The sequence below is a fragment of the Pollachius pollachius genome (assembly GCF_949987615.1).
Source record: "Pollachius pollachius genome assembly, chromosome: 15".
Taxonomy (NCBI): Eukaryota; Metazoa; Chordata; class Actinopteri; order Gadiformes; family Gadidae; genus Pollachius; species Pollachius pollachius.
In genome coordinates, this window is record NC_136948.1 from 21,988,650 (window position 1) to 22,014,208 (window position 25,559).

At 40.3% G+C, this 25,559-nt stretch overlaps 3 protein-coding genes across 3 annotated transcripts; 2 read left to right on the forward strand and 1 right to left on the reverse strand.

The window, feature by feature from the left end:
* Positions 1-1,432: 1,432 nt before the first annotated feature.
* Positions 1,433-2,574, forward strand: LOC307086595 (cytochrome c oxidase subunit 8A, mitochondrial-like). Its single transcript, XM_079751851.1, has 2 exons — positions 1,433-1,616; positions 2,252-2,574. Exons 1-2 carry the CDS (start codon positions 1,500-1,502, stop codon positions 2,345-2,347), a joined length of 213 nt encoding a protein of 70 aa, XP_079607977.1. The 5' UTR covers positions 1,433-1,499; the 3' UTR covers positions 2,348-2,574.
* Positions 2,575-6,931: 4,357 nt separating this feature from the next.
* On the forward strand, positions 6,932-11,332 carry rrh (retinal pigment epithelium-derived rhodopsin homolog; the record flags this gene model as incomplete). The annotated part of the gene is made up of 7 exons (XM_079751768.1): positions 6,932-7,043; positions 7,605-7,795; positions 7,982-8,081; positions 8,185-8,338; positions 8,486-8,654; positions 9,078-9,256; positions 11,227-11,332. The coding sequence occupies 7 exons, from the start codon at positions 6,932-6,934 to the stop codon at positions 11,330-11,332; spliced, it is 1,011 nt and encodes a 336-aa protein (XP_079607894.1).
* Positions 11,333-11,914: 582 nt separating this feature from the next.
* On the reverse strand, positions 11,915-24,031 carry enpep (glutamyl aminopeptidase; the record flags this gene model as incomplete). Its single annotated transcript, XM_079752830.1, has 20 exons — positions 11,915-12,061; positions 12,136-12,217; positions 12,505-12,645; positions 13,093-13,266; positions 13,396-13,500; positions 13,790-13,863; positions 14,040-14,187; positions 14,275-14,330; positions 14,609-14,742; positions 14,853-14,935; positions 15,279-15,439; positions 15,577-15,642; positions 15,871-15,936; positions 18,136-18,270; positions 18,451-18,564; positions 21,245-21,399; positions 21,915-22,035; positions 22,303-22,437; positions 22,958-23,099; positions 23,409-24,031. The coding sequence occupies 20 exons, from the start codon at positions 24,029-24,031 to the stop codon at positions 11,915-11,917; spliced, it is 2,862 nt and encodes a 953-aa protein (XP_079608956.1).
* Between the last annotated feature and the right edge of the window lie 1,528 nt (positions 24,032-25,559).

Genomic DNA, 25,559 nt, shown 5'->3' on the forward strand with positions numbered 1-25,559 from the left:
ACCAGTTCAGTTCGTTCGTCTTAACGATTCGTTCATTCGAACTGATTCGCTCGCGACCGAGTCAACACTAGTTGCGGGCGCACAGCTCAGGCTGCCGGACGGCGCTGCAAGGAACTTTTATAAACGTAATATTGTTATCCCGCAGTAATCAGCCCCGAAACGTTAACGGCCCACCGGGAATTCTCCCGACTCTCCCGATTAACACTCCGCCACCGTGTGTGCATGTGTGTGTGTGTGTGTAGGCATTATTCAATAGCCTGGTAATGTGTATAGGCCTACGTACGGTATATTCATACTGGTTTAAATAAGAAATGTTATAGTATTTCCCATCTTTGCTGAGCAAGAGTTTTGTTCGAAAGTTCAGTGATTGAAACAAATAAAAGCCCGGGCTATTGAAGTTTTACGGTAGGCCTACCACTGTCATGTACCTACCCGATGTCAAGTGGACCGGGTTGAATTCACTGCGGGTCTCTCTTCTTATATCCAGTTTACCAAATAGATAAATTACCAGGATAGCGCCCACCAATTCGGGCCGCTATTTAACAGTGGAACAGGTAGGAATCAAATGGGTTTCCCGTACGTAGGGTAACCAGACGTCCTCTTTTGCCCGGACATGCCCTCTTTTGAGACACTTAAAGAAATGTGTGGCGGAATTTTAAAATCGTCCGGAATTTTATTAAGCCTATTACATGTTCACATTGTACTTGCGTTTCGTTTCTCTGGGTCGGTCACAAACTAGTTAGGCTACGCCCTCCCTTACTCAGTTCTGTTCGCTTTGCACTGGTGGAGGTGAGTAGGGGGAGAGGTTAAGTAGAGCCTTCAGATTGGACGGTTTGACTTTAGAGTTACCGTCATGTTTTGAATTTTTTTTTTACCAGTATTGTTTTATGGGGACAAACATTAACACGTTTCTCCTACAGGGGATTGATAAAGTTCTATCTATTGAACAGAAAGAAGCACTAGGTCATACTTTACACACTTTACCACAGCATTGGCCTACTGAATGCCACAGATATATTTTAAGCATTGGACTGAATACCACAGAAATATATAATTATGTTTTTTCACGTTTACAACGTTTAAAAGTTTAGGGAAAAGTATATGCCTCTACTGGTGTTGCTTAAGCCAATAGCCTTTTGAGGCAGTGTTGTTTCTGAATATTAGTGTTAAGGGCCGATAATGCTTACTATCATACATTAGTCAACATGTCTGTGGACACATTTGTATGCAGTCACATGTTAATATATAATGTTAATCACTCTGAACTCAGTTCAAAACTTGAGAGCCCTGCTAGTATATATATTTAATAGCTGGGGCAATTTCTGAAACCGTAACAGAATATAAAGGTCCAGGGATTATTTTAATTTAAATCTCACTCCCTAACACTAGGAGGCGCTAGATTATTTTCTTTTTTGTTTGGCTGTGAAAACGGAACAGGAGGATACGACCTCTAGTCGAGTCCGGTACCACACACAGCGTCTCTACAACAGAACCGAATCATGTCTGGACTCGTGAAGATTGCCGCAGCCCGTGTGGCCCCTGCATTGCGGACCGGTACCGTCACCCAGCGGGCCTCCCTCTACACCCGGCCCGCTAAGGAGAAGCTCGGCACCGCCGTAAGTCACGTTTATATGGAAACGCTCGGTCGACTGGGACGCTCCTCGCAAGGTGGCGTCTTTCGCTGCACCTTTCCAATGTTACGTCGCCCAGTTGACTGCTTATAGACCTGTGTTTTAACCTCATCTATAATATGTTGAACCTCATCTATAGTGCGGTTAAACCTAACCTGTATTATGTTTTACGCATGTATGCCAGCTCTACGCCATTTAAAGTGAGGTAAACTGCTGGGATTCCACCGCAGTGTCTACTTCCTCCCGTGTAGGTCAATATCACGGCTGAAGCGTTATGACATTCATGCAAGCAACCATGGATACATTAACTGTAGATTGACTAATGGTTAGGGTTGCCTTATTCTAGAAGGTATTGTATATGAAATGTTTTTATGTGCTAATGTTCCTAATAGCTTTGTTATTAGGTATGGTTATTATTAGATATTACAAGATATGGTTCATGTGCGAAAGGATTCTTGTATGTAGGTTGTGGTACTTTCACGTGTATACATCATGTATCATCTTCTCTATAATATGTCCAAGGTCAGGGATGCTATTGTGAAATGTTTTTGTTAAACTATGCAATATACGTTATATGCTGTAATTAATAACTTTAATTGCCGTTTGTATTTGTTGATCAGGAAACTGCCATCGGACTGGGCATGTTCTCCTTGGCCATCCTGGGACCATCTGGATGGATTCTAGCCCACCTGGAGGAATACAAGAAGAAAGAATGAGGACATTTGAATGGTGCATACAAATTCTCAAAAGCTCCTCAATGAGTTCCCTGGGACCATGAACAGATACCTGAGGGAGAGGACAAATCCTTCTCTCTACTCCTACCTCGACGGCAGTTACATTCTTCATGTTCCATTTGAATACCGTTGACTTGTTTATTGGACATGTGCCCTTATAAGGGCATTCTAACAATGTTAATAAATCATATTTAAATACTGAAAATCAACATCTCGCGTCTAGCATGTTTTACATTGAGGTAATGAATAACCTTTAAATATGCTTTCCACCTATTAAAGGAAAATTTTGAAGGCCCAATTTTACCACAATGCAACTTTGTCTCATCAGCAATGAGAAGTGATTGATTTGCATGGTAGAATTACATGACGGAGGCATAAACCAAGAGGAATAAAACATAAATTTGCAAATTGTAATGATACTGAAAGGTGCATTTGTTGCTGTGGAGAGGGGTCTTCCAACCAGTGAAAGACAGGCTTTGTTATACAATATGGTAATGGCATGTGCCAAAAAAAAAAGGCGGAAATGTGGGTAAGAGAACTTAGGAGGGCCAGAAAGTAATGATGTTCAAGAAGGTAAAAAAAACATGTTCTGAATTAAACGGACACCCGTTTAATAGCAGAAGGGATGCAAACAGGCGGGGGGTGAAAAAAGTGAGTACATCCGAGGAATTTAGGATGCTGGTAAGTTAACCAGGGACGGGGGGCGGGGTTCGCGTCGGGATGGTGCACAAATGCTATGAGGACTGGAGCAAGCCTATGTAACTGGGTGCTGCTGTTCACAATATAAACAATACTCATATCCACCTTTTCTATAGTTTCTAGAACTTCTCATGTGCTCAGACTGCGTGCCAGTTCCTAGGGATGGGAAGTCTGACACACAGGCGCCGATGCTCGTGTCACTTCCGCAAAGCATTCTGCGTCGTCACAGTGCGTTGGAGCTTGTTCCAAAAGGCGCATTCACTCTCCTGGGGATAAAGAGACGGCTCGCCAGTGATGACGCTACCTTACGTGTGTTCCGGATCCCGACAACGACCGTTCATGTGTATGTGGTCAGAACTATGGGGTCAGAATAGTCTCATTAATAATGAATGCGCAGAGAAGGATTCACAAATGTATTTTGTGATTTATATATAAATTACTCTCTTCTCACAAATACATTTCAATGCACACACAAATGGATATCGCTATGTATAAATGTAAAATAAATCCATAAGTAACAGATATGGAAAACTTCATTAGTTATCATGAGTTTCGCGAATGAGAGCAGTTGTTGGCCATCTGCTGGTGTGATTGGGTATTGCAGATCTGCATCCGCGTAGGTGTGTGTGCGGCCGTTGCCAGTCAGAACCAGTTGACGTGACATGTGATTCTCATTACAGAAACTTCCTAACTCTGAAATCCTATCCTATCTTGAGATAGGAAGGCATTTAGGGGTTTTGGTATTTTAGAAGGAGGTTTCCTAACTTAACTTAGGAAGAAATCCTATCTTACCTTAAGATAGGAATTTAGCCATCACAGAACTATCCTAAATTAGGAATTTCTTAAGTTAGGATCCCTAAGTTAGGTGGCCATACACCCTTCCCTAAATTCAAAATACTGTCAATAACAGAAAGAAATGGCAGCACCACTGTTAGTAGGTCAATATGACAATGAAGACGAGGAACATCACAACAGAAACGTGATGGCTGAAAGGCTACCGAGAGCGCATAATGATTTGTTACATTTTCTTGACCATATTTTAATTTCATTTTATCGCCTACAAAGACATTTAATTTTTAATTTGGTGGAAGAATTACTTTATTACTTCTCTTCTTGTTTTCTGTACCAATATCCGCCATGACCGTAGTACTAGTGCTACAAGCTTGCCGTTATTAACAAAGATCCTTTATCGACAGTCTCTGTTAACGTTAAAAGTAACTCGTTCTATCAATCTCATGCACATTCTGAGTGCAGAAACAGACATGACGATTGCCGATCGAAAAATCTGATTGACAGAACAGTTAGGATTAACTAAATTAAGATAAGATAGGAGGCCACAGATAAGATAGGAAACGGCCAACAGGTTAGGGGCTGCTTCTATCATAGGAAGTTAGGATTTTTCCTATCCTTTGAGTCCCTAATTTAAGTTAGGATGAGAAGTTAGGATTTTTTCTGTAATGAGGCCCCAGAGGCCTCCCTCGTTTTCGGCCAATCACATGACTGCAGTGACTTGGTTTTTAGATTGTCGGCGCCGTTTACTACTTTAACGGCACCGACAATCCCAAACCCAGTCGAAGCTAGATGGAAAAAGTGTGTAGTTCAAAACGTGACGCAGCTTTGACTTCTTCGACACCTAGAGATTGTTATGTACGATCATTTAAAAAAAATAAGTTTTTTCCCATAGACATTTGACCGAGGGAACCGGGAGACTCGAAAGCTGGACTTATTCTTCAGAGGTCGGACTGCAGTCATGTGATTGGCTGAAAACGAGGGAAGCATCTGATTGGGTACAGAGAGTCCCTTGTTGAAAAAAATGCATATGTGAATCCAGCCACGTCAGGAGAGTCTCAAAAATCCACATATAAGTACAGACCAGTTCACACACAAATGACAAGGTCACAAATGAAAAGCGTCTTGTTAATTGAAGTTTAACAGTTTCTATATAAATGTAACAACATCCAAAATAATCTTTTGATGAAAATTGCAAATATATTTTTAATTCATATATTTATGGATTTATATAACATTTATTTAAAACAAGACACATTTGTGTGTGGATCAGAAATGTGTTTGTGAAATTTATTTTTGTTTATGGATTTATTTTACATTTATACATACCGATATCCATTTGTGTGTGCATTGAAATGTATTTGTGAGAAGAGAGTAATTTATATATAAATCACAAAATACATTTGTGAATCCTTCTCTTTGCATTCATTATTAATGAGACTGTTCTGACACCATATGTATCTGGGGGACGAGATAGACGAACAGCAAAACAACCATGGAAACAAAGGTGTTTGGTAGCGAGTACGCTTACACCCCAGCAAGTAAGCAAAGTTGCACTAGGGGGAGTCGAAACAGCGACCAATCGAACCAAAAAGTGTAATAGAACCATCACAATGACGCTTAACCTGTTGTATTGAGGTAAATTAAGCCGAAAAAGTTGCATAGTTACCCTTTTAAAGTGTTGACATTTTCAGATACATCGACATAGCATAACCGCAATAATAGAGCACCGCCTAACGATGACGTGCATGAAATTGTGGGAATCAAACCCCAGACGTCCGCTTGATTGGCGCCACTACCTTTCCTCCCACTACTTTTGGCGGAAGAAATATACTACACTATATTATTTATTATAATATAATGTAATTTCATTTTTTACATTCAGTGAATGAGTTGATATTCATTCAAACACTTAGAATGATTAATCTAAGTGTTTGAGTCTCTTCAAAAAGTGCTGTTTTAAATTCAATGGAATGATCACTTCATCCTAACAGTTGATACTGTATACAGATAACGTGGTGAAAAGGGATTAAGATTGATTTAAATGACTTCTACACTGCAGAAAATATGTGACAAAAATAATCCAGGTCATTTACAAAACGGCTGAGGCCACTAGAGGCTTGTTAGCCTACCGTAGATTAACAACATCCCAAAAATAATGTAAAGAAGGCCTTAACTCATTTCATTTTCCAACATGTAAACTAATTGCCATTATAAGCTATAACTAGTATGTGTACATGTTTCAGTGATTTTGGAGTAGGCCTAATTAAGTTGCACATGGCTGCAAGGGGCAGATGTGTCCGAGTCAACGTGGGGAAGTGGTGGTTATGAGTGTTATGCTGATGATATACAACCTCCTTTATTCTGTCCAGGTTAGGAACCCCAAGTGGAAACTATTTTAAGCAAAAATAAAACTTGGGGCAACGCAAGATGTCTGATTGCAGCATGGTCTCAAGTTCCTGTGACCCCGTCCATACTACGGCAATGGCTGTGACGGCTCAAAGCAAAACAGGTTGCAATAGATTTGCATCAAGTTGAAAATCTATTTCTTGTTGTCCCCTCACCTCTTTAGAAAGGTGGAACACGATGGACCTTGAAGAAGAGAACATAAACGCCAGGTTAAAAACAAGCACACAAAAATACAAATATGTCGGATTTATTAATGAGTTAGTATGTTGTATCATGACAAATATCCTAGTGAATTAATGAAAGAAAAACTTGATTTTATTAGAAGGCAATGCAGGCCACTACTTAGCATATTTGTGAAACCAAGACTCACGTGAGATGTAATCCTCTACTGCTAGAAACAAACAGGCTGCTAAGAATTGGTAATAAGGGTGAAGGTTCTAATCCCTCACTTAAAACCTCTCCCAGGCTCCTCTACCTCCTCTAAGTCCCTGGAGTTCTGCGACAGGTTTTAGGGTGAAGTGGCAGAATTGTTTGTTTTTGTATTTATTCTTGATATTATTATTATTGAAACTCACGCCTAGCTAAGTGAATTCCACTGAGTATAGTATTACTGGAAACATTGTTATTTCATTTAATCGACAAAAGCGATTCACTTTGTAGTTCATTAAAATGGGACTAGATTCTTTGGTTAACGCTTCAGGTGAAGTCGTACCTTATGGGGGGAAGAGTGCTTTCACACAGCTGGAGCATAATATTGTGGCAAGCTACCTCATCACTGCAGGTAAGTTTCTTATGTATTTTTTTTTATTAGTCTAAATGGCATAATATATATAAATGTAATGGTAAAGTAAATGCAATCTAACATTTTTATTTGAATTCATTGATAATATTTTCCTGCAGGTGATGACTATAGTATCACAATGAACTTCCTAATCACAATAAGCAATCTCTATTTAGTTTTGTGGGATTGCCTACAACACCACAAATATAGAGAGCTTAATTACTGAAATCAAAAATGCACCCATTATGGAGAGCTACGAACTGGGTATTGAACACTGATACTGTTGAAAAGTATAGTAGACTTGTAATTTGTTCAATTCTAGTCATTTATCATTCAAGTTACGAGGTCATGGTATTGTCAAGGAAACCAGATTTTGAATCTGGCAGTTTATTGTTGTATATTCTTTCAAAAGGCTATTCCAAGTCCTGCTTAGAAAGCCTCTATTAGCCTTATGTAACAACTTTGCCATGCCAAGGTATCACAGGACCGCTGGTGAGCTAGACAATATAGAAATGATTGTTAGAAAGACAACCTACAATGTGTATGCTTTGTCGCCATCAGGCATTGTCAGTTTGGCCAGCAACATTGTGGTGCTGCTAATGTTTGTGAAATGTAAGGAGCTCCGTACAGCCACCAACGCCATCATCATAAACCTGGCCTTTACTGACATCGGCGTGGCTGCCATCGGTTATCCGTTATCTGCTGCCTCCGATCTCCATGGCAGCTGGAAATTTGGATACACTGGATGTCAAGTTGGTTGAATTACATTTAACATTTTCTTTATTTATTAAAATAATACCAAACACCTACTTTTGTTAAGAATTATTGAGTTGAAAGCAGACCCTGCAATTTCAGAATAGTCTAGTAACAAAAAGTACTTGCACTCTCCAAGTTCAGTGTGTTTCAATAACCTCACCCTGTGTTATTCGTCATTTCAGATCTATGCAGCACTCAACATCTTCTTTGGCATGGCCAGTATTGGCCTGCTGACTGTGGTCGCCATGGACCGATATCTGAGCATATGTAGACCTGACATAGGTAGCACATCCACACAATCATTCTGTGTCCACCCTCTCCATGTGATGGTGCTGTCAATCAATGAAACCGAACCACTCTATTTGTTTCTTTTCCCCCCGCAAAGGCCAGAAAATGACTGTTCGTTCGTACACACTGTTGATTCTAGCAGCCTGGCTCAATGCTGTGTTCTGGTCGTCCATGCCCCTCGTCGGCTGGTCGGGCTATGCCCCTGACCCTACCGGAGCCACTTGCACCATCAACTGGAGGCAGAACGATGCGTAGGTTCCCTAGTCCTATATAGCTGTTAATATAGACAATTCTGTGTGGCCCTGTTCTATATATTTAATCATTTTTGTATCAATCATGTATAGGTTCATAAAAATATATTAAAAGGTGCATTATCTTTATTTCCCTCTCATTCACAGCTCTTTTGTTTCTTACACAATGGCAGTGATAGCTGTTAACTTTGTGGTACCCCTGGGCGTCATGTTCTACTGCTACTACAATGTTTCCCTCACTATGAAGAGGTTCACAGCAAGCAACTGTCTGGAGAACCTAAACATGGACTGGTCGGACCAGATGGATGTTACTAGGGTGAAGAAACCTCTAGCTGAGCCTATATCCAAATAGATGAGGTGTTAAATATGGATATCCCCACTACTTGAATTAGTAGCACTTCATGATGGTTGAATGTGGCCAATGTGGCATTTAAAGCCCACTGTAGGTACATTTTGACTGATATATGTCTTTAATAGCTCAAGTCAGAGGTCATTTGTCAAAGGCAAGGGTTGCCCATCTTTCACAGGAAAAATGTAAGCGCTAGCTTAAATATCAAATTATTTCAATCAAGATTATTGAGTGTACTGATGTCCACCTTCTGATGAAACGTATTCATATTTCATTATTGATTGTAGTATATGAGGTTAGAACAGGCAGGGTCAATTGGTTTGCCTGCTGGAATTATCCATTTCTTCTTAAATGTTTTAATGCTGCTCTACATTTGTTTCTGCCCCCCAGATGTCAGTAGTGATGATTGTCATGTTCCTGGTGGCGTGGTCTCCGTACTCCATAGTCTGTCTGTGGGCATCATTCTCAGACCCAAAGAACATTCCTGCCGCAATGGCCATCATTGCTCCACTCTTTGCAAAATCATCCACCTTTTACAATCCCTGTATTTACGTTGTTGCCAACAAAAAGTGAGTTTCCTTCTTTCTTAATGTACATGTGATTGCTATGTATGTGTGTGTGTGTGTAGGGACGTTAACAAAGCAAGCCTTGCTTGTTGTTTACAGTTATACTGTTCCCATTGAAAATGGACAGTGCTAATCTTTTTTTTTGTATTGTCTGGCTGTGTGAACAGCTGCTGAATCAATCCATGAACCTAAATTTGGCTATATATTTATTGTTTCTTATATATATATATATATTAGTGCTGTCAAGCGATTAAAATATTTAATCGTGATTAATCGCATTAATGTCATAGTTAACTCGCGATAAATTGCGATTAATCACATTTTTTTCTATTCTAATATATATATATATATATATATATACATGAGTTGATCCGATATTTTGAATCAACCCATCAATTGATCTGTTGTAAAATCTTCAATGATTTATATATATTTACAGCTCAGGCTTTTGTTTAATATATTTGTCTCAATGAGATGGGAAAATATGATAGTAAAATGTATTGAAAGGTTTAGGCCTTACTCTGCTGTCTAAGGTTATGGCCTTGTGAGACCATCCAAATTTTCCAGATCTTTAAACTAGTCATAATATCAGTCTGGCTCTGTCAGTATTTGATTTCCAAATATGTCTTCAGCCTGAGGTTGTTTAAAAACCTCTGGCCATGTACCGTAGGCACTAGCACGCTGATGTTCTGCTGCCTTCCATTTACCTCTTATCTCACATATAAATAAGTTTGACAGCACTGTTTGTAGGATTTAATGAGACACAAATAAGACATACATTCTAATTAAAAGTATATTACTATAGCTTTCACTATTGATGATACACCGAGCAGCCATCTTTGATCCTGTGGTCTCAGTTTTAAGGTTCTTCTGACTTTCCAAGTCGGAAATCTGACTTCCTAGTACAAATTGAACATACCAGCCCTAACCCTACTTTCTTTATTGAACGAAACTAAACCATTATTGGGTTGGTGTGTCTCATATTGTGAAAGCTTGACTATTTCCCTGGGTGGAAGTGTATAGGGTATGGGCGTGGCAAGGAAATATCCTTTAATCTTAGACATAAGCTCCCGCCACATGTGTAAGCTGCATACTTTTTTATACCTTGATGCTGAATTTAGTCTAAACATGTGCACATGATTAAGTGTGCGTGAGCGTGCACATACGCGGGATTAAGCCCATGGCATTGGAAGGTTTCTCTTGAGTGATACAAGCTCCAGCAAGAGTTTCTTCACCAGCGATGTAGAGCCTCCCAAACAGTATTGATCGTCTAACGATCAATACATGCACCACCACCAGTCAGGGCGGCTCTCGCTGATGACACAGCCCACTGGTGGGCCATCTCTTCCTCTTAGTTCCCACTCTTGTTTGCATTATCTGGAAGGTGTATTAAGTTGACAACATGGAATTGACATCAGCCAGCCAATGCTAACGGGTACACGGGGATCACCGAACCAACCAATCTACAGCCAAGTTGTGCCACTGCTCTTATCAATCCCCGGGATCACAAAGCCAAATTCCTGAACTAACCCTTTTTCGGACCACAATGTTAATCTGTGCTTGGTTTGAAGGGCTCCAGTCGAGACTCTATAACCCTGTGTACACAAGAGTAATATCTCGATTATACAATTTTTTAATCTAGATTAAATAGCCCACTTGTTTTTTCCAACATCCTCCTCCTCATCTCCTTGCTGTGTAGAGTTTGCCGACTGATGACATATAAGCTTAGTACAAGACAATGCTTCAGCAAGAGATTCAAGTAGCGCAAACTACCTGCAAAGGTGGATTTGACAATGGATCTTTTTTGGAGATTTGAAGTGAGATTCAGACGCCTATTTGGTCTTTCCTCAAACACGACTGTTCCTGGTCTTTATTCTGGCCTTATCTTTGGCTAGACTGAAGATAACTAGACTAACCCTAGTGTGTACATGATTCAGTAGTGCGCTAATGTACTCGTGGATGTCTTCCTTTAGGTTCAGAAGAGCAATCATAGGAATGCTTCGATGTCAAACCAGGCAGCGAATGACCATCAACATCGAAGTTCAGATGACCGCCTCACAAATACCATTGACCCAATAGTTGATGTTAAAGGACACTTAGTTGGGTGTCTTGGTATCATCCGTTGGATATCCTTTGATGTTTTAAACATTGTTTAATTATACACATACTCTGCCGATTAGAAAAAAACGAAAAACGTAATGATGGCAGTTTATTTATCTGAGAGAATTCGATTTTTTGTTTGTTCTGAAGTTAATTTGTATTGTATTAAACATTCAATTAAAAATGGACTGACTGGCAATGGCAATTCCCATTAGAATATAGTTTTGTAGTATGCATACAGAAAAACACTATAAAGATGGTATACGTAAACAATGGTGGTTTACGGAATGTTATTTAAAAACGACTTTATAAATCAATTGATCCCTTAAGGGTTGAAACATACAGATTTGTATAAATTGATTATAAATATGCAAAGTATAAAGAACAAGGTATTGATAACAGAGCCCCGGATTTAAGTCATTTTAGTAACTTAAATTTGATATCAGCTACGACAGCCAAAAACAACATATAAAGTTGTGCAATGTAAATGTTTGAAATGAGACACATACACTGGAATTTAATGGTTGTGTATTGAGATAATGTACGTGGCCAACAGCGATCTTATGCAACATTGGTTTCCAACCATAGGCGAATGGCTTCCTTGTGTGTCCTGATCCACTCGATGTTGTTCCTGACCGTCTCCAGGGCTTGCTTTCTGGGCATTTCCCCAGCGCCAGCATTGGGTCTGAGTTTGAAAAAGTGCTCCATCTAAAATACAAATATGGCTGTATTAAGTATTTCCTTCCCATACTGGTATCAAGTTTCCAAAGGTATGTTCTCACCTTCCAGAGCTGAACTTCTGTGTTGTAAGTAGTCGTGATTCGGCTCAACAGGCGGCCCAGGTTTCTGTCGTTAATGGTGTATCTGTTGAAAATGTACAGCTTTGATTATAAAGAAAATTCAATGCTCCATCTCCTAACCAAAAAATAGCTTGTCTAATACAACAATGTTACCAAATTGTTGTTGCGCAGACATTAGTTTAGATAATTCAATTAAAAAAATGTATTGAATTGTATTACTACTGTTGTTGTTATTATAATTATTATAATTATTATTATTATTATTATATAGTATTACTGGTACAGTCAATTTGACATTTGAGGGAAGATCCCTGCTTTTCCGTTCCACTTTGGCCATTGGATTGCACTGACCTGTTCACTAGGTAGTCCCAGTTGAGGGTGCTCCAGTCCCAGGCCATACTGCTGCCCAGTGGATTCAAGGACACATACCGCACCACAGTGAACAGATCCTGGGTCCTCATCACACTCTCATCCTTAGTGGCCTCTAGCAGCCTGGGGGACATCACACACTAAGTGTTTCCAAGAAATATATACAAATAGAGAGATAATAATCCTTTAATGGCCCAAAAAATTGCCTCACTGTTCCAATTTTGTCAACCGTATTGTGTGGAAAGCTGCCTGAGAGTTCTAGTAATAGTACGTAAACATGGTTGTTTGGTGTGTACATGTGTGCATGTCGTTTGCCTTGAATATACACATTAGTCTTTTTTTTTCAGGAGATTCTTCAATTGTCTAGTCTATTTGGTTGTTTCATTGCGTCATCATGTCGGATTCTTCACGTTCTATCACTAAATATACACATACGAGGGTCCATCTTTTATACTTGAACTATGTCATTGTCTGTTCTTAAGTAAAGTAAAATAAGTTAATAAATACATAATAATAATAACCATGTACAATTTATATTTGTGCACATAAGATGAGGAGGCTTTAAGTTACTTGTAGAGAAGATTCACATCCTTCACAGATGCCAGCCCATACAACAGCTTGTCCTTCTCTTGGGCCAATGTAGAATCTTTGTATCTCTGGAACATAACGTTCCACTGGTCCTTTGTGCCAGAGTTCCTCATCCCATAGCGGTAGACCAGCAGCCTCAGGTTCACCGCCACATGACTGAGGAGGGAGAACATTGGATTAGTCTACGTGGAGCACACGTTAATGTCTGTATCAATGATGTCTTTTAAGTGAATGTGTGGTGGCATGACACTGATAAGACTCAACAACTGTATTGTGGGCAGATACCTGATGTTTCCAACAATCCACTTATCAAAGATCTCTGATGCCTGAGCTGTTGCAGTAGGATCCTCCATCTGGCAAGCAATGCCCAAAACGGTCTCTCTCAGTAACCTGAGAGAATATGCCCGAATGAATTACAGTATAAATGTAATAAATAGCAGCGAAGTTAACTCCACACATGATTTACTTGTCAACAAATAGAGTTTATTGTTTAGATAAAAACAAAAGAATAATTTAAGTGAATGCATTAAATAAGCAAACAAATGAATCAACTATCATCATTGTAATGTATTTGCTAATTTAGTTAAAAATAATGAGAAAACCAAATCAGAACTGAAGAAAGCAATGGGTAGTATAACAGACTTGATTCAACAACAGTTATTTTTCTTTCAGGCCCTACCTTACTGTCTGTGTTCCTTGATCTTGCCAACCAAGTTGGGTTGATATTGGAAAAACAAGGTCACGAAATAATTTCTGAAACATAAAAGTTAATAGGTTACATATGTAAAATGTAAAAAAAAAAGGATCAAATGTAAAATGTAATGCATTCAATCTTTTATTTTATTTAAATATAATGTTCATCAATGTTGTAAGCGGAATAATGGTTTGACAACTCGGGGGCGGGGGGGGGAAAAAAAAGGTGACTTCACCTGAAACTTTGGGTACAGTGTTGTGTCTGACAACATGTCCCGGACGTAGGCGATGGAGGATGCCAGGCGTTCCCACACTATATATTCCGTCTCATTGACCAAGTACTTGGTCAAATCAAAAGCAGTCCCATAATCTACCACGCCAGCCCTGAGGAAGAGAGAAGGAAGAAGGGCACAACATACAGCGGGAGGAACATGCTCAATATGATACGTTTAGAATCAATGTATTATCTACCTGGCCAGTGCAAAAACATCATCAACATAACCGGTACGATCCGCTGCATCAAACACCTGTTGAAGAGGGATGATAAAAGTTTTTTTCTTCTCAATTCACTGTCAGAAAAATTACAGTAGCATTGCATCCTAAAATCTGCTTTAAGGACATGTGGGCATCCATTATCTGTCTGTTTGTATAAATTGCAAGTAACCTTTCCCACAACCAGTTGCATTCCACACAACCATATTAACATCAAATTTTTTCAAGCCTTAAATTGTTGTCCCCTGTTCAATTATGCTGTTGTGCACTTATGATTCACTAAAAGTGAATATGCAGATTTAGGATGGATTACCAAGTGGTTGGTTTGAAATTGTAGACCTATTGCCATCCACATGTCTTTGTCATGGTTGACTCTGTAGAATCCGACGTAATTGTTGTTCACTTTAATAAGTTCCCCTGAGAGAGAGTTGTCCCTAATAACAAGACCTGAAACATCAGAATCATCATTTCAGACTGCAGGTCAAACCACATCAATTGCTTTATATTTAAATGATAATAATTTCCAACGTTTTCTCTAATTCAAAAGGCAATAGTACTTGAGCTAGTTTTGTTGAACATCGAAGTTATGTTGACATCACTTCTCAAAACCTTTGCTTTAACTGGAAATGTCCACTTGTAGCTGCAATGCAAACAAAAAACACAAGATATACTTGTCAACTGCGGATCATGGATCAGCACATTAATGCTTGTCTGTCAGATGCTTCCTGGAAAATATTTTCTGGCCGCAGCCGGTACTACAGACATTTTAGTTAGATTTTCATAGCCGGATGAGTCGATTAACTTTCAAATAACTAACTTTAATAAACTTTAAAGAAAGTCTCTGTTGAGGAAAACATTACAGCAGTCTTTTTTGTCTTTATAAATAAGATAATGCTAGCGTTACTACGGTTTGAATGGAAACATCCGTGACAATTATGGAGTTCAGAAGGAAGAGGTTTCTGAATCCGTTCAGTATATCAGACCCAAGAGATGACGGAGGCTGGCTCGGGTCGGCTTTGGGATCCAGGAGAAAGCGCTTCTGAGTCAAAGTGGCAACGCGGCCTGAAATTAAAAGGTCTAAAACGGGATAGCCCATCTGCTTGGTCCATGTGTCCATCACCTCTGCAACGGGCAGCCCATTCACCTGTGGGAGGATTCCAACCAATACCAGTTTGAATATGTTCTCTAAAACAGTGGCCCAGTCCGGAGATATCATCTCCCGGTATATTACAATGAATTACGCTAACATGTAATCGAAAAGATGACCAAATACAACCATACACTAGCAAGTGATGCCCAGAAGTCCTCAGTCTTGGCATTCTTAAACTGGTTATCCTTCAAGTATTTCTATTGGGAGAAAAATAAAATGAACACAACTAACACAATAACTTTCTTTTTATGTGAGAAAAGTACACAGCAAAAGAAAATAGCAACTAGTATTGGAATAAGTTGGAAATATTTGAGAGTTATGGTAATGTAGATATTGTTATAGAATAGCTAATTATACTAAACAACTTCAATTCGATTTGGGGGCACTTCCAACGGCTAAATATCAAGTGTATGTATTTCACGTACCCGACAGCCATCTCTGAAGTTGTCTTTTCCCATCCAGTCCTCCAGCATCCGCAGGATAGACGCCCCCTGACACCAAGAACAACTCAACATCACATCCTCAGAACAGACTCCCTCTAACACCAAGAACAACTCAACATCACATCCTCAGAACAGACTCCCCCTGACACCAAGAACAACTCAACATCACATCCTCAGAACAGACTCCCCCTGACACCAAGAACAACTCAACATCACATCCTCAGAACAGACTCCCCCTGACACCAAGAACAACTCAACATCACATCCTCAGAACAGACTCCCTCTAACATCAAGAACAACTCAACATCACATCCTCAGAACAGACTCCCTCTAACATCAAGAACAACCTCAATATCACTGTGGTCTTCATAACATCTGGCTCCATTACATTTTAATTTATAGTTGATTTTCCATCGCCACCAGGTTTAAATGTTTCAAAATCAGGCGCGCCACCACCTGCCCCCTTGACACTATCCCTTCCTCTCTCCTCCAGGCTGTCTCAAGCGACATCCTGCCATTTCTCACCGCACTTTTCAACTCCTCCCTCACTTTAGGCATTGTTCCAGCGTCTTTCAAGACTGCCAGAATAAAGCCTCTCCTCAAAAAACTGACCCTTGATACCACCGACATCCAGAACTACAGACCGGTATCTTTTCTTTCATTCCGCTCTAAAAAACTGGAACGTGCCATCGCATCTTGAATCTGCCCCTACCTGGTTCACATCCTACCTGACAAATCACACTTATCAGGTAACATGGAATGGCTCCTTGTCCAAACCTTGCACGCATGAAACTGGTGTCCCTCAAGGCTCTGTACTGGGGCCTCTTCTGTTCTCCCTCTATACCAGATCTCTGGGCTCTGTAATTACATCACACAGCTTTTCCTATCACTGCTATGCTGATGATACTCAGCTATTTCTCTCTTTCACCTCATCTGACAAAGCCCTGATAGCAACACACCAGACATATCTGAATGTCTGGCAGACGTCAGCACTTGGACAACTGCCCTTCACCTGAGGCTTAACCTCAACAAGACTGAGCCCCTCCTAATGCCAGGGAAAGATTTCCCATACATGGAGTTACTGGTCACTGTTGAGAACATCACTGTATCTCCTTCTCCAACTGCCAGAAACCTCGCTGTGGTACTGGACAATCAGTTATGCTGCACCGCAAACATCACTGCGGTGGGCCGATCCTGCAGATTTGCACTTTACAACATCCGCAGGATCCGGCCTTTCCTCACAAGGGAAGCAGCTCAGATTCTAGTCCAATCACTGGTCTTCGCCCGCCTTGACTATTGTAACTCGCTCCTGGCTGGACTCCCTGCCTCTGCGATTAAACCTTTGCAACGCATCCAGAATGCGGCAGTGCGTCTCGTGTAGAACCTACTCAAGTTCTCCCATGTGACCCCCCTCTTCCAGGACCTCCACTGGCTCCCTGTAATAGCTCGCATCAGATTCAAGATGATGGTACTGGCATACAAGGCAGTCGATGGAACTGTCCCTGCCTACCTCCAAGCATTGGTAAAGCCACACACCCCAGCTCGATCCCTCCGCTCAACTACCTCAGCTGGACGTCTGGTACCGCCACCGCTAAGAGCAAGCAAAGGTCGATCAGCGAAGTCACAACTTTTCTCTGTTTTGGGACCTCAGTGGTGGAACGAGCTCCCTGCCGATGTCAGGATTGCAGAGTCGCTCACCAGCTTCCGCAAAAGACTCAAAACTCACCTGTTCAGAGTTCACCTCGACTCTGCATAGCTACCCAGCCCCTTCCGGCCACCATTGTATTTTGTACGTCCTGGCACTAAATGTACGCACTTATTGTACGCACTTAATCTACGTTGCACTTATTCATAGTACTTAATGGTGTAACATCTGGAGTAGCTGCTATCACTGCTGTACACGGGGAATGGGTTAGCCTAGCGATTGTTATTACTTGCACTTGGTTCTATGAAGATCTTTACTGTACTGACAGCGATATATTGTTTCACTTCTTATGACAAATGTACTTACTGTAAATCGCTTTGGATTAAAGCGTCTGCTAAATGCCCTAAATTTAAAAGTAAATATAGCAGACAGATACGCCTATCTGTCTACTTTATTTACTTTTAAATTTAGGGCATTTAGCAGACGCTTTTATCCAAAGCGACTTACAATAAGTACATTTGTGTCACATTTAGTGTCATTACACTAAATGTGTAATTTAAATTAGTTAAATTCCAATGAGATTAAGGGCATTCATGTTTCACCTTGCTGTATGATATGCCATCGAACACGGAGGTGATCTCTGCAGGTGTGGATACGTCCACAATGATCGGGTGAGATGACAAGAGGGCGTCGTCTACCATGACCGGCAGCACGTCACTAATGAGCATGATATTGCGCTGTTGGAAATGTGAACAACATTTAATGGTGTTGAAAAACTGTATATCTTCAATGTGTAATACATATGAATACATCAAATCATACACATCACACCATATTCTCAGGCTATTATGTTTCCATTGAACTTAGCTGATGAGTTCACGTAATAATGCAACAATAACCAGGGCAGGAAAGCTCACCATTCCCCAGTTAGGTTCAGCCTTCTCTACGCCGATGTACTCAAAGAAACTAGCAAAGCCCTCATTCAGCCACAGGTCATCCCACCAATCCATGGTCACGATGTTTCCAAACCACTGTGGAACCAACATAAAGCACAACAGACGGACAGATATAGATGTAGATAGATAGTCAGAAAGATATATTTGATATGCATGAAAACAGTGTATCTACTCCCAATGACATCTCATTCCAGTCAGTGGTAGTTGTTGATGAGATTTCTCATGACTGCTTGCTGATAAATGATACGAGACAAAAAAAATCTATTATCTTATCTTCCATGGTGCAATGTTTACTATCATAGAAACCAATCTTTACAGTACCCTCTATAGTATCAGCCTTGAGCTCTTTTTCCGAAGTCATAACGACGTTTACCTTGTGTGTCATGCGCAGATGTATTTCCTTATTGATTTGATAAAAAATTAAAACAAAGAAGTTGCTATCAATGTTTGCTGTTTCCGCTCAATGTGATTAAAATCAAGTTCTTTGATCTAATCTAAATGAGTGAGGTAATTCAGTCAATAATTTGTGCAAATATCTTAATCAATTGTATCAATAAACACTGCCAACAATTCCACGACACATAAGGTATTATTTAATTTCTCGGGTTTACGAGGCCCAACACAACTCAAGGCCTATTAAACCAGTAGCAGGTGGTTGCTAGGGACAACTACTCAACTTAAAGGTCAGCGTTAATTCAGTCTCTGGTTAAACATTGGTGCTTGTTATGGCCCTTTCCCCTTGAGGTTTTGGCACTTTCCCCTACTGCAGTGGTCAGCAACCTTTTCAACATCTGTGCTAGTTTGACATTTTCTCGTTAATGAGTGTGCCTTAAGCAACAATAGATTAAAAGTTAAGCTGAATTATGACACAGCGACCAAAACATTTCCAGAAGACCTGGAATTGTACTATTTCCATATAGTCCACAACCATGCATCAACATTTTAAATGTTTTTTGGGTTGTTATATTTGCAACATGGGCTTACAAATTATAATTACATATCAGAAACATTCACAAACTCATTCAAAAAACATATTTGCACTGTGAGAAATGTAAAAAAGAAAAGTTTCAGAACACTGCTTTCTGTAACTGATTTAAACATATTTGCACTGGGAGGAAATAGCCAAAAAAAAAAAAAATGGTAGTAATGATTATGCTAACGCATTGTGCTGTGAATTTTTTTAAGAAAATTAACAAAAAATAGAGTTGTTTTTGTGCCAATGATTCTGTGCCAATGATTCTGCTGCCCCGTGCCAGTGGTGGCACGTGTGCCTAGGATTGCCCACCCCTGCCCTAGTGCTTATGGCCCTTTCCCCTAGAACAGTGGTTCTCAAACGGCACTATTTAGTGGTAGGCAGAGGAATTACATTATTATTATTATAATTAGTAATCCTTACTAGATTGACCTGGACTCAAAATTCTTTCATCATATTAATCTCTAAAATCAAAATCAAATAATCATCTAAAATCTGTTTCACTCTGGTCTTCTGCTCTAAAAATGTTTACTTTTCCCACAATTTCATAGAAAAGCCAAACGTCCACAGTCTCAACCCATTTTGCCTATATGTCCATTTTGTTATTGTATAACTACCATACAGCTATCATTAGGTGGATAACATTAAAAGTGCAAATTTTCAGATCTGTACTCTTTTAAGAAAGCCCTTAAATCTCTTGTGAAATGCGTGCTTGGAGTTTTCTTGATGTTGTGTGCTTATCAATCGACATTTTCACCATGTGAATGAGGCTTCATGCAGTTCAGGAATGTCAGTGGCTCAAATGGATAATGCCGTGTACTGGTGATCCTTGGGTTGAGAGTTTGAATCCTGATTAGAGCATGATGAACGAGCTGAACAAGACATTCTGTCATTGCCACTCATTTAAGAAACACAGCATTGAACAGCACCTGAAATCCATCAGGCAATCAACATTCCGGCTCATTAGTTTCCAAGAATCTGACTGCCAAGACACAATATGGCATTAAGGGGAACTTCTTCATTAGCCATTTTCCCTTCATAATTAACTCTCATATTTATATTTCTCCTGTTAGTGTTCTTGACTACAAATGTTTAATTTCAAAAGATTTTTCATGTAAATGCTTTGAAGAAAGCCCTTAATTCACTTGAGAAATGTGTGCTTGGAGTTTTCTTGATGTTTTGTACTTATCAATAGACATTTTGACCATGTGAATGAGGCTGCAGTTCAGGTTTATCAGTGGAACATCTTTCCTTAAATATGACAATTATATGTTATATTTATATATCTTCCATTAGTTGGTTCTTGACTTTTAATTTTGCTCGGACCCCGTTAATCACCGCTTGCGGTTATATTTACTTTTATTTTTTTTGGCCTTAGTTTTTCCCTTCCTGTAATACTTTTGTTTCAATATCAGCCTGTTTTGTAGACATCCACAATTACAAGCTAAACTGACGGCAAGATATACACTGTAAGTGCTATTATTAATGGTTAAAATACACTTCGATCGAGGCTCCAAGCAGGATCTATTTGGAAATGAAGTGCGGACAGAGGCAGAATATTTCTAGCAGAACTGTAAAAATCAGTGACAGTGAACAGAGCAAAGGTGGTATGTGGTGGTATGTGGGGATGTTCTTAGAAATGAATCCATGAAACCATTGCATCTCAAACATCATCTTACAACCAAACATGCAGCCTCCTCCTTGCCCTTATTATTTTATATAATAATTCCCCTAGAGGTTTCCCATCAGTGTCCAATGCGTTACTTCTTGACATTATGTCACCTGATGGACCAGCTCGTGGGCGATGACGCTCGCCACCCTCTGCTTGTTGTAGGAGGAAGACTCCTGCTCGTCGTACAGCAGGTTGTTCTCTCTGTAAGTGATCAAGCCCCAGTTCTCCATGGCACCCGTCCCAAAGTCAGGGATGGCGATCTTATCTGAATAATGATAACAAAGTGTAGACGAAAGAAGGAGGCGGTTAGGGATTTCTATCAGGTGTTGAGGTGAGGTGTTAATGGATTTTACTATGATCATGACAAACATTGAGCAGTGACGCTCCTGAGATTATAACCATGAGTCGGCTACGTAGGTTTTCTAGGATTTTCTGTCTGGTATTAATAAAGTATTATGATTGATTCCCCCATAATAGGAAATATTAACCCAACGCTATTGGTTGGCATGAATTGGAATTGCCCAACTACAAATATCTAAACATAGTATTTAGTGCCCTGTCTATAGTTGCCAAGCCAATAGAGGGTAGCTTGCTCGATTTTTTAACCATTAGGATCTAATTGTGTTATGGTCTAAAGTTAGACATGGAATAAAATGCATACAATGAAATGCATTAATTGTTTTTAATATGGCATCCATTAATTGTACACTTATCTACACATGAGAAGGAGTGCATACTTATGCCAATAGCTGGTATGGTAATGCAATTTCTTTTAATTACCTAGTTTTCCTATGGGGTACGCCATGTTGAAATATTCCTCAAAATAGTCAAAGATTATTTTGGTGGTGTTGGCTGCGTAATCTGCTGTTTTGATCTGGCTCGGCTGGGCATAAATCCTTAGCTGTGAAAAAAAATTAAACAGGACAGAAATGTGTGTATGCATGCGTGAATGTGTGTATGCGTAACATGGCCTCAGTTACCACCAGCCCTTCTCAGTTAACAACGACATGCATTAGGGGGGAGCTTCTGTTAGAGCTGGCTGTAGAAGCTCAGAAGCATTTTCTCACCCTACATGGTGTAAACCTTTTATTATCTGTTCTCTGAAACATTTCTTATCTGTTTCACATTTAGCATTGCAGGGTGTATGAAAAAACAAAGACAAACTCACTGGAACGCCTTTTGCAGAAATTCTTTCCAAGTGGCCAAATTGGTGCACAGCAAAACAAACTAGATAAGTACTCATTGGTACTGACTTCTCAAATGTGGTTTTCATTTTGTTGTTGGGCAGTGTTTCTGGTGTCCCCTGTAATATCAAGGACAAAGGGTAACTGGCGATTTCATAATCCAATGAGCTTAATAAAAAGAGGCAAACCAGACATTTTTCCACGAATGGTAAAACTGGGTGTTTGTGAGTCTTCCTTTCATATGAATGAGCAGAAGACTGACTGATATCTGTGTAGCATTAAAAGACAGAATAACCTATTCTGTCTTTTAATGCTACACAACCATATCTCTATTGAGGTTGTTAGGTACCAGATAGAAGTTTTTTATTGAAACATAGTTTTTTTCTCTAGACAACCGAGTAATGCAGGAGTAGATTGTCTTCTCCTGCATTACCCGGTATGTTGGCCGTCTAGGACTATAGGCTGTTAAATGAAACAGAAACAAGAAATGTATAAAATGTTGGTATCAAGAAATCAAACATCCTGGTGCCAACCGGTCAAAGTGCCAACCGGTCACTGAAACATACTGGTTGGGGTGAGTAAATAGCAGACTTTGAGGATAAAGGACCACTTATTAAAGGTTTAACCTCACAGTTGTACCTTTTGTGGCATGTTGGAGAGAGCTTTATAAGTATGGTCGTGTGTAATGGAGATTTGATATGTAGACTTTTTGTTGGGTTCATCGAAGCAAGGGAACGACTTGCGGGCGTCTGTAGGCTCGTGATCGGTCGCTGCAATCTTTCTGATACACAAAATAAAAATTAAAAAGGTCTTACTGGTAAGGCAATAAAATAGGGATCATGCCATTCTGGATAGTCACAAGATTCACACTAACCAACACAACCAAATACGACACACACAGCAACATATGATTAGCACTTTAGTAGAATTGACTTCAGTTCACCGCCTGTGGAGTACCTGCTTCATTACCGGGTATGTAAGATAACCATATTTATATATTTTGTTAGCATTCTCAAAAACATATCTGATACTACTTTGATGACTTTTAGCCCATTGTGTTGAGTTGTCAAATTTATATCAATGAACTTACTTGACAATCCCATCTTCGGTATAGATGACCCTGTAGAACCCAACCACCGACCCATTGAGCCATCCATGAAAGTCCAGGGTAAGGATGTACACCTCCCCGGGACCGGTGGCGGCCAGCTCCTCTGTGGCCTCCACCACCACATACTCCTGGGGCTTGTATTCAAAGCACGCCTTCACCCCCACCTCCTGCGGACCCCCTTGGGTCACCAGCTGCAGCCTTGGGACTGCGGTGACAAACGTCTCCCGGATGTGGAGCCACAGGTGGTGGGTGGGCCGGCTGACCTCCAGATGGATCGCCACGCTCCCTTGGTAGACGTCAGTGATCAAGTCGGGCAGCATGTGGAGGTCGTAGTGCACAGGCTTCACGTAATCAGGGAGACGGAAATCCCTCCAGCCCCCGCTGGCATCATCCGAAGGCGTGCACGGTCCCCTTTGGACGGGGGGCGGTTCAGGCCCGGTGGTGGGACCCGGAGGCTCGACCTCAGAGCACGAGGGGCGGCTGAGACCCACCCCGAGGCCCACAGCCACGGCGGAAGCCGCGACAGCGAGGCAGATGAAGGCTACGTGCTTACCACGAATACAGTGGTGCTTGACCGGCTCCTCATGGTCCATGCTCTCCATCATTCAGTCTGGGTTCAAACTGTAGGATAGAGGGACTTATGGTTCTTCTAACAGGTGTGCAAAGTTCAATGATATCTCATGTCTCCAGAGTACAGGCCCTCAAACACACACACACACACACAGACGCACACACAGACGCACACACACACACACACACACACACACACACTCAGGGACACAAAAGATCAAATATGCCAACTGCACAGTTTTCGGCTATTGCCCTGTTTTATCTTTATTGTCGGCCTTGTTCTTTAAAGAGATAAGGTCACCTAGAAACTTCATCTGAACATAAAATATTCCGGCTCATTTAATAATTGTTGTGTCAAGAACATTGCAAAAATTGGTAACTTATGAAGTGGGACACATAAAAAGAATATAGCACTACAACAGGGGTAATTTTAAAGATTCATTTAATAAGTAATCAAGAGTTAATAATAAATTATAGATATGTGGCCCTCCCACCAAATCCCTTGATAAACAAAGAAGGAACTAAACAATGTCTGCATGGGAGGCGACTTGATGAGAACTACAAAAAATAAAAAGTCTGGTAGCTTAAAATGTAGATATCCTGTTTTCAAAGAGCATGAACTTCCATGCACTACAATCTATCATCCATTTTCCCTCAAATGTATCATGGGTTGAATGAAGAAAACACATCAAATATTAAAAGAGAAAATACTTGCTGATCAATGAATTCTGAGGTTGACATTTATTTTAATGAAATGAGTAAGCAAGTGACTAAGTAAATAAGTAAGTTCCTCACTTAACATAAATTAAATAAACCACTCGTATAAAATGAAGAACAAATACCAAAAACAAAATAACCCAGGACTTCAATCAGTAACAAGTCAGGCCTTTCTCTTTTAGGTGTGCTTTCTTGGAGCTCGTTTCAATTGTCGACGACAAGAAAAGAAGGAATGTTTCCTACTCACGAATCCCAACCAAACGGAAAGAGTGAGAGATGTAGCTCAAGCTCAACTGGAGAACCGCACTTCAATTGAGTGAACGATGAAGACTGAGATAACGTAGAGAACCACCGGCTGCTGTCCCGTGGTCTGAGGGTTTCTCTTACTCTTCGTGGTGATTTGCACGAGGAGTACCTTGCTACAGTTCTTAGAATCAGGCTCCACATACAGGAAGTCCATCCAAAAAAGGTCCCTTGGCCCATCACTTGAAATGTGAGGCAACACAGCTGCAGTCTGGAGTGATTAAGTTTCACACACCGACCACAGGTTTGGCAGTGTTTCTCATGGCCAATAATATGTTTTCTTGCTCTAAACCAATCGTTATGTCGGTCATCAGAAGAGCAGAAGACTGGAGCCAAACTATTGAGCAAGCAACAACTGCTGCCAAATTTCCTCTTTTGGGCTTGTGAGACTCTGTGTGAACTCCAGCACTGATCTACAGCTTTCCCCAGTCAGAAACAACCACACAACGGCCTTATCATCTTATATTGTTCTCAGCAGTATTATTTCAGTTTCAATTTTTTTTAAACGATTTATATTTTAATTGTATTTCAGTTATTATTATG

Bases quoted from the DNA above. Each gene is read 5' to 3' on its own strand.
- LOC307086595 (XM_079751851.1), top strand. From the start codon at position 1,500: ATGTCTGGACTCGTGAAGATTGCCGCAGCCCGTGTGGCCCCTGCATTG. The intron at 1,617-2,251 runs GTAAGTCACGTT...TTTGTTGATCAG, and splicing joins AGGAGAAGCTCGGCACCGCC to GAAACTGCCATCGGACTGGG.